The sequence below is a fragment of the Cebus imitator genome, unplaced genomic scaffold, assembly GCF_001604975.1.
Source record: "Cebus imitator isolate Cc_AM_T3 unplaced genomic scaffold, Cebus_imitator-1.0 Scaffold31, whole genome shotgun sequence".
Lineage (NCBI taxonomy): Eukaryota > Metazoa > Chordata > Mammalia > Primates > Cebidae > Cebus > Cebus imitator.
Genome location: NW_016107346.1, coordinates 7,209,028 through 7,226,204, shown reverse-complemented (window position 1 = coordinate 7,226,204; position 17,177 = coordinate 7,209,028). Strand labels below are relative to the sequence as shown.

Sequence of the window (17,177 nt, the reverse complement as noted above, 5' to 3'; positions counted from 1 at the left end):
CATCTATTAAAAACCCACAGCTAACATCATGGACCTAAGAACACCCTCATTTTCAGCACTGGTTAATCTCTAGGATCAGTTAGGTAGAAAGTGAAGGTGGAACCAAAGTTTTAAGCAGCCTTGCTAAGTGTTAAAGGAATGCTGCAGGATAGAACCATCCACAAAAACTGGAAGGTGTGAGGTTTTTCTTGTTTCTGCTTCTTTAGCTCCTGGCATGCAAGGAAATCACTGTCAAAACACAGGCTAAACACAAACTAAAGGACAGAAACTTCAAGGGCTATGCATAACAAGTAATACAATCTCTGCAAAAATACTTTGGAAAAGTCAACAAACAAAAATAGCAAACACTGAGGAGGGAGAAACTGATTTCTAGAGTTACCCCTTATGATATTCAAATGTCCATGTTTCAACAACAAAGTTTGAGGAATACAGAGAAACAAAAAGCTCATTAATGGAAACAAATCATTTGAGATAAACCATTTCTAAAACCCTAGACATTAGACTTACTAGACAAAGACTTTAAATCAACTGTCTTTTTTTTTTTTTTTTTTTNAAAAAAAAAAAAAAAAAAGAAAGAAAAAAAGAAAAACAAAGCTTCACAATCTGAAACATTTTGAGTGCTAACATGATGCTTAAAGGTGATATGCATTGGAACCTCTTGGATTTGAGATTTGGGATGCTCAACCAGTAAGCATATAATGCAAATATTCACAACTCCAGGAAAAAAAAAATCTGAAATCCGGACATTTCTTGCCCCAAGTATTTCAGATAAGGGAGGCTCAATCTGTATTTAAAATGTAGTAAACAGAGGTGGGAGGATCCTTTGAGCCCAGGAAGTGAAGGCTGCTATTAGCTGTGTTCATGCCACCGCACCATTCCGGTGTGCATGGCAGAAATAAAAAAATAAGAACAGGTAAAAGCAAAGCCATTCTGGTTGAAGTGGAGGTGGTGGGACTGATCCGTTATTAAAGGAGTGTGGTTTGGTGACTTTCCTTCTACTGCTCTTTTGGACAACTACTACAATCTTGTATTTTTTAAAAACATACTGCTTCAAGCAAATAAGAAGCACCTTAAAGACAGAAACTGCTTTGTTTTCCTATGGATTACCCACACTATCAATAAATATTTTAGTTATGCTATAAGGAGTTACAATAAGAAAGCTCCATTCAATCAGTTTAGAAATTGAAAAATAAGGTGTATACTTTGTGCATAGTCCCATTATTATAGAAACACCAGCTCTAAGGAGTTTAGATTTTTTCTTTTTTTAGAGGCAAAGTCTCACTCTATGATCCAGGCTGGAGTGCAGTGGCACAATCTCAGCTCACTGCAGCCTCGACCTCCCGAGCTCCAACAATCTTCCTGCCTCAACCTCCCAATAGCTGGGACCACAGGCCCACAACAGCACACTGGCCTAATTTTCGTATTTTTTGTAGAGACAGGGTTTCACCATGTCACCCAGGCTGCTCTCAATCTCCGGGTCTCAAGTGATCCACCTACCTCGGCCTCCCAAAATGCTGGGACTGCAGGTATGAACCAGTGTCCAGCCTTTTTTTTTTGTAAAAGTTATCTCACTTCCATTCAAATATTTCTCCATGATCAAGGTGAAAGTCTAATATTTCATTGTTATAGAACCAGGATTATTTTAATACTGTGGTGGAGTCAACTCAAGATGCAAGAAAAAGTATAAAATGAGTCCAAATTAAGTGGAATTTTAAAAACCAAAGGATAACAATGAGATTGTAAAAACATTGTTCAATAATACTTTTAGTATTAGTTTAGAAAAAAAATGTAGAGATCTTTGACACTCTAATCAAGGTTAATGCAGAATAAAAAGTGGTCCCTACCTAGGGGAATACATATATAATTAAATACAATGTAGAGCTTTATATACATTTTTTTGAGATGGAGTCTTGCTCTGTTGCCCAGGCTGGACTGCAGTGGCACGATCTTGGCTCACTGCACTCTCCGCCTCCTAGGTTCAAGTGATTCTCCTGCCTCAGCCCCCCAAGTAACTGGGATTATAGGTGCCCGCCACCATGCCCAGCTAATTTTGAATTTTTAGTAGGGATGGAGTTTCACGATGTTGGCTGGGCTAGCCTTGAACTCCTGACCTCAGGTGATACACCAGCTCAGCCTCCCAAAGTCCTGGGATTATAGGCATGAGCCACTGCGCCCAGCCCCTGCTATATTCTTAGTATAACAAATTAGTCCAAGACTGATCAGACTCTCAAGCATACTCTTCCGGCATTTGTAAAGTATCAAGTTATTTAAAAATATTTGGAAAAATTTTTAAAAATTGAAGAAAACAAACAACTACCTTATCACACATAACATTAAGTTATACTAATCGCATGGATGACTCCCAGGCATCACACACTAAGACAGAACTTGGGAGGAGGTGGAATGGGAGCAGGTTTGGTAGCAGGAGGAAGGAAGAGCTCTGCTAAGGTATTTTAAGTGTGAGATGCTCATTAGACCTTAAAGTGGAGATGAGGACACAGCTGGATTTATGAATCTAGAACTTGCGGGAGAGGTCTGGTCAGCAGAGAGATACATTTAAAGCTGTGGATGCCACCCAACTTTTGCTGAGCTTTTGTTGCTTTCTTCCTGTTAAATTAAGTAGTTTGGCTTTGCAAATTTAAGCTTCAGAAGTTCACCCATCCTATCCACATTTCTTTTTTCATGTTTAGGTAAATTTAGTAGAGGGCTAGATAGATGGATTCTCCTGCCTCAGCCTCCTGAGTAGCTGGGATTACAGGCACCCACCACCATGCCTAGCTAATTTTTTATATTTTTTAGTAGAGATGGGGTTTCACTATGTTGGCCAGGCTGGTGTCAAACTCATGACCTCATGATCCACCCGCCTCGGCCTCCCAAAGTGCTGGGATTACAGCCGTGAGTCACCGCGCCTGAACATTTCCTCATTATTTTTAAACACTTGCCTGTCATGTCATTTCCTTTATTAAAAATTATTAACTTTTATCTCTTATCTGATGCTAAGCTTCTCTCTCGCATTCATAATATATTCTTCATTGTCAAGATGGCTCCTTCATTCCCCCCAAACACACCATGAATATGACCCTGGCCTCTGACTTTATGCAGACTGTGACCCAACTCCCTTGACCTATACCTCAATCTGTAAGAGCCTGAGGGCCCCATGATGTCGCCAACTGTTGCCGCCCATCACCCCCCTCACCTCCACACACATTTGCATGGTAGTCTTCATCACCTGCTCTCTTGCATCTTAATCTCAAACCCACGTCTTAAATTTTACAAGCCCACGAAGAAGTCATATTGGAATGATTTTCCAAACATCAATGCCAAAATCATGCAGTATTTCTAATACAAATACTTTACTTTCTACCCCCAAAATACATGATCCAAAACTAAAATGCAAAGGAATAAATCAATTGTATCCAAATCTAAATTAAGAGAACTCCATTATCAACTTAAGAATATCAAGCCAGTAATATTGTGAAAGACAGAATTTAGTCAGAGGCATAGAGCGAGCCTAGGCAGAAAGGGCGATGAGTGTCCACCAGGACTAATGAAACGACCTCTCTGCAGGCCACACAATCCCTATCCAAGGCACTTCTTCACTACCAGTGAAACTACCACCAACTGTGGGATTTAGGTATACTGTCCCAGGAGGAGGCAATGAGACCTGGGGAAAACTGTACCTTATCTTCCACTTAAATGGAATTAACTATCCCTGTATTTCTCCCCAGTCTGCATGGAGCAAAAACCCGGTTTTAGCGTAATCCATCAAATATGAGACTCCAAGCAACCAGGACAGAGTGAGAACTCCATGTGTAAACATGTAAACACATACACACATGCACATGTGAAAGCACACACACTCTAGACAATATGGCCGAGCATGCCATACAAGACTATATGTTTATTGTGAAACAATCTGAGTTAGGAAAACTAGGATTGTTGCCACCACCATTTATTTATCTAGTTCATAGCTAAGGACAGAACACTATAGCAGTGCTGGAGATGCAAAGAAGTCCCTGCCCTTAAGGGGCTTACAATCTTACTGGCGAATGTAACAGGCACATAAGAAGCTGGACTACAAGAAAGCATGAGCTAACAAATGCCAGACTTCGGAAGGCAGCGTAGTTTGAGAACATGGGATTAAGAGTCACAAAACCCACATCCTAGTCCCAACCCAGGACGTCAGTTAAACTCTCTGGGTTTTTGTTTTTTTACCCCAGCTACAACATTAAATAGTAAGACCGAGAGGCTGTCTGTGTGTTTCCATCATGATTCAGATCAAAAGCTGGAGGTGGCGGCACCTGAGTGGGACACTGAAGGAAGGCCAAGGAGGTGTTTCAGACAGGGAAAGCGGTACTGAGGTAGCGGTAAGCTTGGAGTTTGGCAGGGAGAAGACAGACAAACGTCACAAGGAGCAACGGCAGAGAGGTGGGTGGGTGGCAGGAGTAACCACCACACTTCCCACGCAGCGGTGAGCAGTGTGCCTCACATTTACATCCAATCGTTTACAGTACATAATTCCAGAGAGCAGAAAATACCAGAGGACGATGGCGGCATTTTGTCAAACATTTCACTTGATTTCCATAAAGTATAAAATAATTTAACATTATACCTCTACATTTCAAAATTCACATCGATAAACCATCCTAACAATTATCAAAATGTAAACCAATTCAAAGTTTACATTCTTAGTAAACATAACTAAATCTCTTAATTCAAAAGGACATTTGATACAAATCATATTACTCCAATGATTCCAACATTCATTTTCCACCATTTTCCATGCACTGTGAAAATATGACTATGACAAGGTCCCTGCCCTTGAAGAGCCCGCAGCCTGGCAGACGAGACAAACATCAACTGCCTACTTAGAATTACTGTGATGCACAGCCTGAGAAGCTGTGAGCATACTGCCATGGAGCACAAAGATGGATTCATCCTTTCTGGAGTTTCCGCAAGGGCTCAGGAGAGAGGTCTTGGGCTCAAGAAGAAATGAGTTTGGAAGAGAGCAGGTGGCTACGGGAGGAGAGGGCTCCCAGGCAGAGAACACATGGGCACAGAGAAGAGGTCCAGGGCCAATGAAGGGACAGTGTGGCTGAAGCAGGGTGTAAAAGGCAACAGCTAGTGATATGAAGGCCCAGACTTAGTCCTGTGAAGTAAGGAGCCATTGCTTGTCATGCTTTAATCATCTACTAACGCTGGTTCATGAGGTCAGGAAGAGATAGGACAGAAAGTGAGCAGGAAGGTTCTGTCTGTATTGTAGGCAGTGACTGTATGGTCTCCCCAGCAAACTAAACTCTTTAGAAGCCCACACCCACCGTGACCTCCTTTCTTCATCCTTTCTTCTGTCTCTTTTTTCCCTTTATGATCTGCTTCCCCTCTGTCCTTGAGTCCTCAAAATGGAGCCTGCATTGGAAAGGCATAGGCGAGGAGCAAAGGAGCAGGACTAGAAACAAATATGGCTAATTGAGTTACCATAAAGAAATGGTAACCGTATCGGACAAAGGTCTGCAGATGAAGGAAACAAATTCATTTTCAGGAGTTTTCCAAAAGTGCCCCCAATTCCACCAAAATGTTGGAAAATCTCATTCGATGTGGGAAAAATATACAGAACCCTTGCAGAAGACTCCATTTCCTAGACTATTTTCCATTAAATATCAATGTTACAAATGCAATACCATAGGATTTCAGAGCCTATCTTCACACAAACAAGATCTGACCAAAATTGCATTGCTTAGCTTAAAATATAATATACAATGTGTAATTTCAAGTCTTAGGTTCTCAGCTACTACCAAAATATGTCAATATATGAATAAATTGCCTCATGAAAAACATGCAGTAAAAGGTAGATGCAAATAAGCCATCCCTTTAGGGTAGACACTATATTTCAATTTCTTGTCATATTATAAAACCATTCTACAAAAGTAACACCTTCTTGAAATTTCATTTTGTAATGAAGAAAATAAATGTTTCATTTTATTTAACATTCATTCTTAAGTTACAGTTAACACAATCTGCTTCTAATCCAGTAAATCCTAGTATAATCTGAAACACATGCATATACATTTAGTAAGACCTACATTTCTAAATAAATTACATGCATGATGTACAATAAAGAATACCAATATGAGAATTCAGGACATTTATTTTTCTGCATGGAAATTTAACTACTGTACAACACACACATATACAAAACAAACCCACAAAGCAACAGTGTGTAATAGTAGTGAGAGACACACAAAATAAGCATATTTAAAATGCCTACCAACAGGCTTTTTTTTAGGCAACAAAATTATGTCCAGTCCTTGACATCTTCTCATACTCACCTAGCACCACAGATGCAAGGACCTAACAGTAAACATGTACAATCCCATGCTTAAAACCTAAAGCATGCACTGAATTGAATTTATATGTTGTGAGCTATTGTACTAAGTACGCAATACATACTTTTTCTTACTAATATTTTATACATTAAATTACCCTGCAGCATTTTGAAATTTTAACATTGATGTAAAACAACTTTTGAAAGATTTATGAAACAAGTTTCAAGGTTCACCTTCAGGCTGGTTTGGTTAAGTGGAAAAATGGCAGCAGCCTCAAGGTCCATACTGAATGAAAACGGTGTTATGTGCATGTCAACCCATGTAAAAAATACCTATATACAAGATGGCACAAGATTTGTGCAGTTGGAATCACCAGTGCAAATGCATGCATTTGAGGTACTTATTTTTCCATGGTCAGGTATAATAATGCATAGTCATTTTCCTCAAGTGCTAAAGATTTCAGACCTGATCAAATGAAAAGTTGTAAGTGTAAATATGAGCTACTTATATAGTTAATTTCAAAGTGCTACAAACATTCTTTTAACATTATAGATTTATATATTTAGTTTAAAATATTTATATTTACCAACCAATAAATTTTCTCACTATAAAGAGACTGACTGGCAATTATACCTGGCCAAGTGATTTAAATAGCATACTTGAAATTCTTGCAAGAACTGTAGTGAAAGAGTTAAATACTTCATTATTGCTTCATTGAACTGAGAAGCCCAAAAGGCATAAACAATGCTCAATGATGAAAAATGAATACCCCGAACAGCGGTGCATGCCCCCAAAATGGCCTCTATGCAACAAAAACTAAGCATTCTCCACGTTATCAATGCCGTTGGCATCCACGTGGATATCAGAATCCCCACACAAAGAAGAGGGAACAAAGCGGCTAACAGTGGGACACAAACAGCTCTTAAGCTCTGGCAATTCTTGCTTCAGGCGTTCCAATTGCTCCACTTGGAATATATTTGGCTGTTCAGGCATCCAATCATATATCCTATGATGAAACAAACACAAAATACATAAAATACTGTGATTTTATGGCTTATCCAAGACCTGCCCGACTCGACTTTTTCATAAGAATTCATTTACAGAATGCCTGGACATCCATATCAGAGGTTTTGTTTTGTTTTAAAGGTGAAAGTGCCCATTCTATTTTTAAAAATTTCCATTCTCCCCAATCTTTCCAATAATCCAGAAGAGCAGCATTGCCCTTTTGTAACCCTGATGCAGTGGAGCTCGATATAAAGCAACTGAATCAGAAAATGAAATGTCTAGTTTACTTGTGATCTAGCTTAAAGTATCTACTCTCCAACTCGCTTTTTTAAACACATGGAAATCTATAAAGAACTGACAGTTCTGACTTCAAAGTCACCAAAGACGAAGATAAAGAAGACTGCTCACCAGTGTGGAACTACTATAAAGCTGCTCAATAACGTCAGATGCATCCACAGTGGAGAACTCTGAAAGAGCCTCCGATGACTGACACTGGCACTGCCCATCAGCAGAGAAAGGATGGTCTCCTGTACCTGAATGTGACAGCCAGGCAACTATGTAAAGCAGTCACAGAGAATCTTTATGACATCACAGTAGGAAAGAATTTTTTAAACAAGATAAAAAAAAATATGGTGACTTGGCTGGGTGCGGTGGCTCATACCGGTAATCCCAGGACTCTGGGAGGCTGAGGTGGGCAGATCATGAGGTCAAGAGTTTGAGACTAGCCTGGCCAACATGGTGAAACACTGTCTCTACTAAAAATGTAAAATTAGCTGGATGTGGTGGTGCGTACCTGTAATCCCAGCTACTGAGGAGGCTGAGGCAGGAGAGTGGCTTGCACTCTAGCCTGAGTGAGAAAGTAAGGCTCCACCTCAAATATGTGTGTGTGTGTGTGTGTGTGTGTGTGTGTGTGTGTGTGTGTGTCTGACTATATTAAAGAGTTTCTACTAATTAAAGACATATCTAAGAGAATGAAAAATGACCTCTGTGTTAAGGTATCAAGACAGAACAAACATCTAACTTCATTCTCTCCCTATGTCCCATTAAAAATAAAACAAAGGGATTCTTTAAAAAAAAAAACAAAACAACCCGTAAGTATAAGAAAAGCCCAAGAGACAAAGCTGTAACATTTTGGAAACTGGAAAACAGATGGATAAATAAGAACTAAAAGGTTTTCAGTAAGAGAACTGAAAAGGCTGGCTCACAGGCCAGAGGTAGGAAACCACCCCTACTCCTAATCTCCCAGCTACAGGAGAAAACAATCGAATCAGGAGGTTGCTAACACGGAACACTATTTCTAAGTTTGATCCTGTTGAAGACTTTGGGCTCTGTACAACCATATCCAGGTGTGTAGTAATTTAGTGCCTGGCTGGGACTATTCACATTTTAAGGATGGTATTGAGCCTATGGAAAGATGAAAAAAACAAACGGGCAAACGGGGAGGACAATGGCTAATTACATTAAACAGACAGCAGAGACTAAGTGACTTCGACCGCTTTTGGCTAGAGACTCTAATGTGCCTTATTGAAGAATCTTTTGATGGCTGCAGTGATGATGTATGCGGAGCTGCGGTAAATGTTAGAGCTAAAGGTGATAAAATAGCAGTATGGACTACTGAATGTGAAAACAGAAAAGCTGTTACACATACAGGGAGGGTATACAAGGAAAGGTCAGGACTAACTCCGAAGATAGTGATTAGTTATCAGTCTCACATAGATACAGCTACTAAAAACGGCTCTACCACTAAAAATAGGTTTGTTATTTAAGAAGATAACCTTCTGAGTACTCTCATAAGAGACCACGTCAAGCAATTGAGATTTGGGAGCTGAATCAAAGCCTCTTCAAAAACCAGAGTAGACTGCATTTAAATTCGATTTCCCTCCAAATGTTGCTAAGACATAAAAAGTCTCATTTTCTCATCTGCTTTTGTCTTGTACTTCTGTGTTCATTTTTTGGGGGTGGAGGGTGTTAAGAGTGTCCACTATACCAATCAAAGAATTATAGTATACATCATCCTAAAATCCACAAATGTGTTCCTGGCCCATTCTGTAACAGTTCAGTAGAATTACCATTAATTACACATACATTTTACCTATCCACAATATTCAAAAAACAATTTTGTATCTGTATACTTTACAGGAAAAAAAATTCTGTTGATGTTCTATTGTGTGCAGGAGCATATTTTGCTTGTTAGAAAGACTATGGTGCATACAGTTTTCTAGAATTTTGTTTCTTTTTACAGCATTGTCTTTGTTGTACTCTTGCTGATGGCTTTTAGATTTTAACCTAATTGTTTCCCTACTTGATAAAATTAGTGATTCTGATTTCAGTTTTTAATTTCTTTAGCTTTTGCTTTTTTCCTCATGTGACCACTAGTGAAGGATCCAGGAATATGACACAAAAGTGAAATAAATATTAATTTTGTGCATTCTTTGATAATTTTTTGTAACTACAAAGCTTTGCTACAAATTTATGCATTTCATTCAAATCAGTGATCTATGTGTGTGTGATTTCCTAAACATAGTTGTGAATTATAAAAAATGTGACATTGTAATTACATTTCTAACTAGAATTAGTATGTCTTTATGTATCTTTATGCTGTATTTTATCACTTTGTATTACTTAGGTTATTTTGCTTTGGTTAAAAATGGCTCAAGTAGAAAAAGCAGTCCCATTCATTTTAAGACAGTATACAAAACTGTAAATAAAATGTGTACAGTGAATTGTCTTTTAGACAACTAGAAAAAAAAAATAATTAAATAAATAAAAGCAGTAGTACATTCCTCTTCAACTGGGAGTGAAAGGTAGAGAAACTAAGGGAGGAGGGGAAAACTCTGATCCAAATGAAATATTTCCTTTCCTCTACTCCCTCCTGTTGTGGCTGCCCCCATCCCCTAACCAACAGAGTTTCATTTTGAGAAGTAAACAGCATGTCTTTTGAAATGGAAGATAATTTGGGCATTTTACAAAGCCATCAGCATTGAAGCAATTCAGAGACAGTGTGTATGTGTCACATGATACTACAGCAACACTCCTTCTTCCTGCAGTTCCCTTCCCTCACTTAACTCTGAGAACCCTGGCAGCCAGACCTGGAACCCCCAGGTAGAATACACAGATTCTTCTATTAGGAATCTGATCAGCCAAAAGGTAAAGTTCTAAACCTACTGACATCAGAAGTATGAACCAACTGGCCACCCAGATCATCTCTGTTGCCCAGGCTGGAGTGCAGTGGTGTGATTTCGGCTCACTGCAGCCTCTACCTCCAGGGTTCCAGCAATTCTCCTGCCTCAGCCTCCTGGGTAGCTGGGATTATAGGCACACACCACTACGCCCAGCTAATTTTTGTATTTTTAGTAGAGACAGGGTTTCATCATGTTGGCCAGGCTGGTCTTGAACTCCTGACCTCAGGTGATCCACCCGCCTCAGCCTCCCAATGCGAGGATTACAAGCGTAAGCCACTGCACCTGGTCAAGAAAGCTTCTAATATGGAAGATTCCAAAGAAAACAGATGAATATCCCCAAATGACAAAAACAAAAGACCCATAATGGGCCGGGCATGGAGGCACACGCCTGTACTCCCAGCACTTTGGGAGGCTGACGTGGAAGGATTTCTGGAGCTCAGGAGTTTGAGGGCAGCCTGGGCAACATGGGAAAATCTCATCTCTACAAAAAAAAAAAATACCAAAATTAGCTAGACGTAGCAGTGTGTACCTGTAGTTCAAGCTACCCAGGGGATGGAGGTGGGAGGATCTTGAGCCCAGGAGGTCAAGGCGGCAGTGAGGTGAGACTGCGCCACTGCACTCCATCCTGGGCAGCAGAGTGAGAGAGACCCAGTCTCAAAAACAAAAACAAAAATAAAAAAAGAGATCCTTAATGACTGGAAAAAGAGTATGTTCACGGCCGGGCGCGGTGGCTCAAGCCTGTAATCCCAGCACTTTGGGAGGCCGAGGCGGGTGGATCACAAGGTCAAGAGATCGAGACCATCCTGGTCAACATGGTGAAACCCCGTCTCTACTAAAAATACAAAAAATCAGCGGGGCATGGTGGCGCATGCCTGTAGTCCCAGCTACTCAGGAGGCTGAGGCAGGAGAATTGCCTGAACCCAGGAGGCGGAGGTTGCAGTGAGCCGAGATCGCGCCATTGCACTCCAGCCTGGGTAACATGAGTGAAACTCCGTCTCAAAAAAAAAAAAAAAAAAGAGTATGTTCATTAAATGGGAATAGGATGTTAAATATATAGAAAAGGGTATATTAAGAGAAAAAAAGATAGTTCTTGAAAACTGAAGACACAATAGCAGACAAGAAAATTCAACAGAGGCCAGGCAGGGTGACTCATACCAGTAATCCCAGCACTTTGGGAGGACAAGGCAGACAGATTGCCTGAGCTCAGGAATTCATGGCCAGCTTGGGCAACATGGCAAAAACCTGTCTCTACTAAAATGCAAAAAATTAGCCAGGTGGGTGCCTGTAGTCCAACCTACTTGGGAGGTTGAGGCATGAGAACTATCTGAACCCAGGAGGCAAAGGCTGCAGTGAGCCCGGATCGCGCCCCTGCACCCCAGCCTGGGCAATAGAGACTCTGTCTCTAAACAACAACAACAACAGAAAAACTCAATAGAATAAGTAGAAAGACAGAAAATTTTTCAAATGAAGAATTTTGCTTTGGTTAAAAATGGCGCGTGCGTGCACACACACACACACACACACACACGACCAAACAGGAGAAAAAAATGAGAAATCTGGTTCAAGAGCTATTTGGTTCAAACAAAGACTTCTATAGGGAAAAAAAAATCCAGAAAACTGAAAGGGACAAGAATCAAAAGAAATATTTTTGAAAAAATTTTCCCATGTTTAAGAACCTATGTTGATAGACTAAAAGGGTTACCAAGTGTCCAGTAAAGTGGGCAAAACCAGACCTGCAAGAAAACATATCTCTATAGAATTTCAGAACATTGGTAACATAAGGAAGACCCTCAAAGCTTCCAGAGAGGAAACACAGATTACATGTGAGAGAACATAATCAAGATGGCTTCACACTCAACGGCAACGCCGGAGTGGTAAAGACGATGGAGAGTATTTCTAAAATTCTAAAGTATTTCTAACACAGACTTCTATACACCGCCACAACATTTCCAGACATCTAAGACCTCGAAAACATTTATCTCCCATGTCCTCCTTTTTTAAAGAAAATGCTGAAAGCCATGTTCTGTAAAATTCACTGAACCAAAAAAGATATGGGCTGCAGGAAACAGGAGATCTAACACAGAGAACGCCAGGGCACAGGATGATAGCTGTGCACAACCAACCAATCAGTACCGAGCAGCCCAGTGCAATGGCAGATGTGTTAAGGGCTATCACTCCGAGAGGGACAATGTCATTCTAGCAGCTGTGAAAAGTGCCTCATGAGCCTTAACGGGTATATTACTTCAATATGGTCTTAACTGTGTCCTGCTAAGTTTCCACATTACCTGCAGGATTATAATGCCTTGCCCTACTCCTGAGAACTGGTAACAGGCTACAGTGAGTGTAGAGCCAGGAAACGCTGTACTGCCTGACCCACAGACGGATGTGCTGAGTAGGGACCCAGCGGGCCACACAATCACATCAGAAAGTTAAGACTAGCACTGAAGTGCACGCACACATACCAAGGAGTACACACGTGAACAGGAAGTATCTAAAGGACACTTTGAACTGTTTCAGGTACGTACTTGTACATACACCTTATCTGTATACTGGGTTGCCACATAAGATAGGTTGAGTGCAAAAAGGTTTGAAAGTCACTTTACTATCATTAATATTCATAGCAACAGTATATAATAGCAATTACCGAACAGCAACCTAAATGTTCTTAAATAGCAGTGTAAGTTGTGGTAAAGACGACAATGGAATCTTAATATGACCATGAAAAGGAGTAAGGTATAGCTACATGCAACAATATAGGTTAATTTTAAGAACATAATTACAAGTTTTACAAAGTATAATTAAAGCTTGAATCTATACAAAACTACAGCTGGGGCAGGAGAATCACTTGAACCTGGGAGATGGAGGCTGAGGCAGGAAAACTGCTTGAACCCAGGTTGCAGTGAGCCAAGAGAGTACCACTGCCCTCCAGCCGGGGCAGCAGAGCAAGGCTTCGTCTCAAAAAAATGTAAAAAATGGTCTCTTACTCATCACCTTACGTGCAGATTTCCCAAACAAAGTACCAGAAAATGATATGTAGCAGTTTAGTGTTTGATAATTGAAAACACACAGTCTCACCACACCTCTCTCCAATCCAAAATGCCTCAAAGGTTCCAAGTCACTAATAATTCAGAACCTTCTATATGATGTCTAAATTTGGTAATAAAAGAGTAGTATGAGCAGATTATTTAGAAACAGAGGTAACTGCCAGAAGAGCCAGATAATAAAGATATTAGGGGATAGGGTCTCAGCCAGGGACAATGGAAGAAATAGGTTAAAAAAATATTTAATTATAAGACTTATCAAACTATTTGAATTTTAAAAGTATTACATGTACTTCTTTGATTAAAATTAAACATTAAAAAAAAAACATTTTGAGGGTAAAAACCAACTCAACACAACCGCCAGACCCCTCCTCAGTCCCTATCAGGAATCCAGTGCCTGGCCACCTCCCCGAAATCCTCAGCACAGTCGTGCCCCAATTTACTCTCTTGCCTCTGCCTAGAACACAAATCCTGTCAAAGTCAACATAACCACTCCCTAAATTCCAACTCAGTTCTTCCTCTTTAAAGCTCCAGGCCAGGAAAAACTTTCTTGAGCACCTGTTACATCATGTATCTTCCTGTTTTCCATTACACGTCAACATTTGGTTCCAATCAAGTAAAGCCTTTGAGATGAAGGATCCGCCTGAAATTTGTATACGCTACAAAACCATAAATGGTATAATCTCATAATACACTTCCTTGCATGAAAATATTTGTAATCACTTCTTGTAACAAAAATATAACCATATACATTCAAAAATTTGCTAAAGCCAGCACTTGTCTCAAATTATTAATTTAAAACTTTAATTTTAATAAAATTAATTGGAAATGTTAAAGAGAGCTATGAGTCTTGCATGCTGCCTCATGCAAAATAAACCAAATAGGTTAAAAGGCAGGTAGGCAGGATTAACTTGAACTACAATTTTAAAACCAAACTAATTGAGACAAAATACTGGGAGGAAAACAAGCTTTATTAAGAAAGTAATATAATTTTATGGGAAGAATAGTAATATGAACCAAATCCAAGTATTGTCTAAAGCAGGCCTAGTGAGACTTTATCACTTACTCTTTGTATGACACTTCTCAAGCATAGGCCATCTTCATTTTACTGCACTTTGTCTTCTTTTTTAAAAATTTCTTATAATTTCATTTCATTTTATACAAGATGGGGCCTCCTCCCAAAGTGCTGTGATTACAGGCATGAGCCGCCAGGCCCCACCATGCCCCACTTGCGCCTTTTTTCAGATACTGTGTTTCTTACAAATTGAAGGTTTGTGACCACTGCACTCAGCACATCTGTTCGCACCATTTTCCCAATAGCACGTGCTCACTTCATGCCTGTCACATTTTGATAATTCTTGCAATATTTCAAAGCTCCTCATTATTATTCTATCTGTTATGGTAATCTGTGATTGGTAATCTTTGATGTCACTATTCTCATTGTTTTTAGGCACCACGAATCATACCCATAAATCAGTGTGTTCTGACTGCCTCACTGACCAGCTTCTCCCCTATCTTTCTGCCTCTCCTCTGGCCTCCCTATTCCCTGAGGCACACCCATATTGAAATCAGGCCAATTAACCTTACAATGGCCTCTAAGAGTTCATGTGAAAGGAAGAAACTTAAATCTCTCAATGTAAACCAAGAACTAGAAATAATTAAGATTAGTGAGGAAGGCTTGCTAAAAACTAAGATAAGCTGAACGCTGGGCCTCTTGCACCAAACTGTTACCCAAGTTATGAATGCAAAGTCCTTGAAGGAAACTGAAAGTGCTATTACAGCGAACAGGACAATGATAGTTAAGCAAAGCAGCCCTACTGCTGATAAGGAGAAAGTTTTAATGGCCTGGATAGAAGATCAAACCAGCCAAAACATTCCCTTAAGTCAAAAAATTCAAAGGGCTTCACTCCCTGTAGTTCAGTAAGGCTGAGAGAGGTTAAGGAAGCTGCAGAAAAGTTGGAACCCAACAGAAGTTGGTTCGTGAAGTTTAAGGAAAACAAGCTGTCTCCATAACGTAAAAGTGCAAGGTGAAGCAGCAAATGCTGATGGAGAAGCTACAGCAAGGTATCCAGAAGGTCATGCTAAGATCACTTAAGTGGCCACATTGAACAACAGATATTCAATGTAGATGAAACAGTCTTCTATTGGAAGATGCCATCTAGACCTTTCATAGCTTAAGAGATGTCAATGCCTGGCTTCAAAACGTCAGCAGGTTGCCTCCCTTGTTAGGGGCTAATACAACTGATGATGAGTTTAAGTTGAAGCCAATACTCATTTAACATTCTGAAAGCTGTAGGGCCCTTAAGAATTACACTTAATCTACTCTGTCTGTGCTCCAGAAATGCAGCAAAGCCTGGATGACAACACATCTATCCACAGCATGGTTTACTGAATATTTTAAGCCCACAGTTGAGACCTATAGCTCAGGAAAAAAAAGATACTTTTCAAAATATTGCTGTTCATTGACAATGCACCTGCTCACCCAAGAGCTCTAACAGAGATTGCTGTTTTCATGCCTGTTAACACAAAATCCATTCTGCAGCCCATGGATCAAGGAGTCACTCTGACTTTCAGGTCTTATTACCTTAGAAATATATTTCAAAGACTGTAACTGCTATAGACAGTGATTCCTCTGAAGGATTTTGACAAAGTAAATTGAAAACTTTTCAACATTCCAGAAATCATTAAGAACATTTCTGCCGGGCGCAGTGGCTCACGCCTGTAATCCCAGCACTTTGGGAGGCCGAGGCGGGTGGATCACAAGGTCAAGAGATCGAGACATCCTGGTCAACATGGTGAAACCCCGTCTCTACTAAAAATACAAAAAAATCAGCTGGGCATGGTGGCACGTACCTGTAATCCCAGCTACTCAGGAGGCTGAGGCAGGAGAATTGCCTAAACCCAGGAGGCGGAGGCTGCGGTGAGCCGAGATCGCACCATTGCACTCCAGCCTGGGTAACGAGAGTGAAACTCCGTCTCAAAAAAAAAAAAAAAAAAAGAGAACATTTCTGATTCATGGGACAAGATCAAAAAAAATCAACATCAACAGGGCATCTGGAAGAAGCTGATACCAATCCTCATAGATGACAGAGGAGTTCAAGACTTCAGTGGAGGAAGTCACTGTTGATGTGGTGGAAAAAGTAAGAGACCTAGAAATAGAAGTGGACCCTAAAGATGTGACTGAATTGCTGCAATCTCATGATAACCCTTTAACAGATGAAGAGTTGCCTTCTTGTGGATGAGGGAAAAAAATGATCTTCTGAGATATATCCACTCCGAGCAAAATGCCCTGAATATTGTCTAAATGACAACAAGAGATTTAGAATATAACAGAAACTTAGTTAATAAAGCAGCAGCAGGGTTTGAGAAAACAGACTCCAATTTAAAGATGTCCTACAGTGGGATCAGGCATGGTGGCCACCTGTAATCCCAGCAGGTGATACAGGTGGAGGCCAAGGCAGGCACATCACCTGAGGACAGCCTGGCCAATATGGCAAAACCCTGTCTCTACTAAAAATACAGAAATTAGCTGGGTGTGGTCATGCATGCCTATAATCCCAGCTACTCTAAGGGTGAGGCAGGAGAATCACTTGAACCCAGGAGGCAGACGTTGCAGTGAGCCCTTG

At 40.2% G+C, this 17,177-nt stretch overlaps 1 protein-coding gene and 1 pseudogene across 1 annotated transcript in view; one reads left to right on the top strand and one right to left on the bottom strand.

Moving 5' to 3' along the window:
* Nucleotides 1-3,936: 3,936 nt before the first annotated feature.
* GPCPD1 (glycerophosphocholine phosphodiesterase 1) overlaps nucleotides 3,937-17,177 on the bottom strand; it is a 73,266-nt gene continuing 60,025 nt past the window's right edge. Inside the window, exon 20 of the mRNA XM_037736958.1 lies at nucleotides 3,937-7,329. Coding sequence (XP_037592886.1) covers nucleotides 7,140-7,329 — 190 coding nt within the window. The 3' untranslated portion in view covers nucleotides 3,937-7,139. The remainder of the gene's footprint in view (nucleotides 7,330-17,177) is intronic.
* Nucleotides 7,775-9,159, top strand: LOC108300915 (annotated as a pseudogene).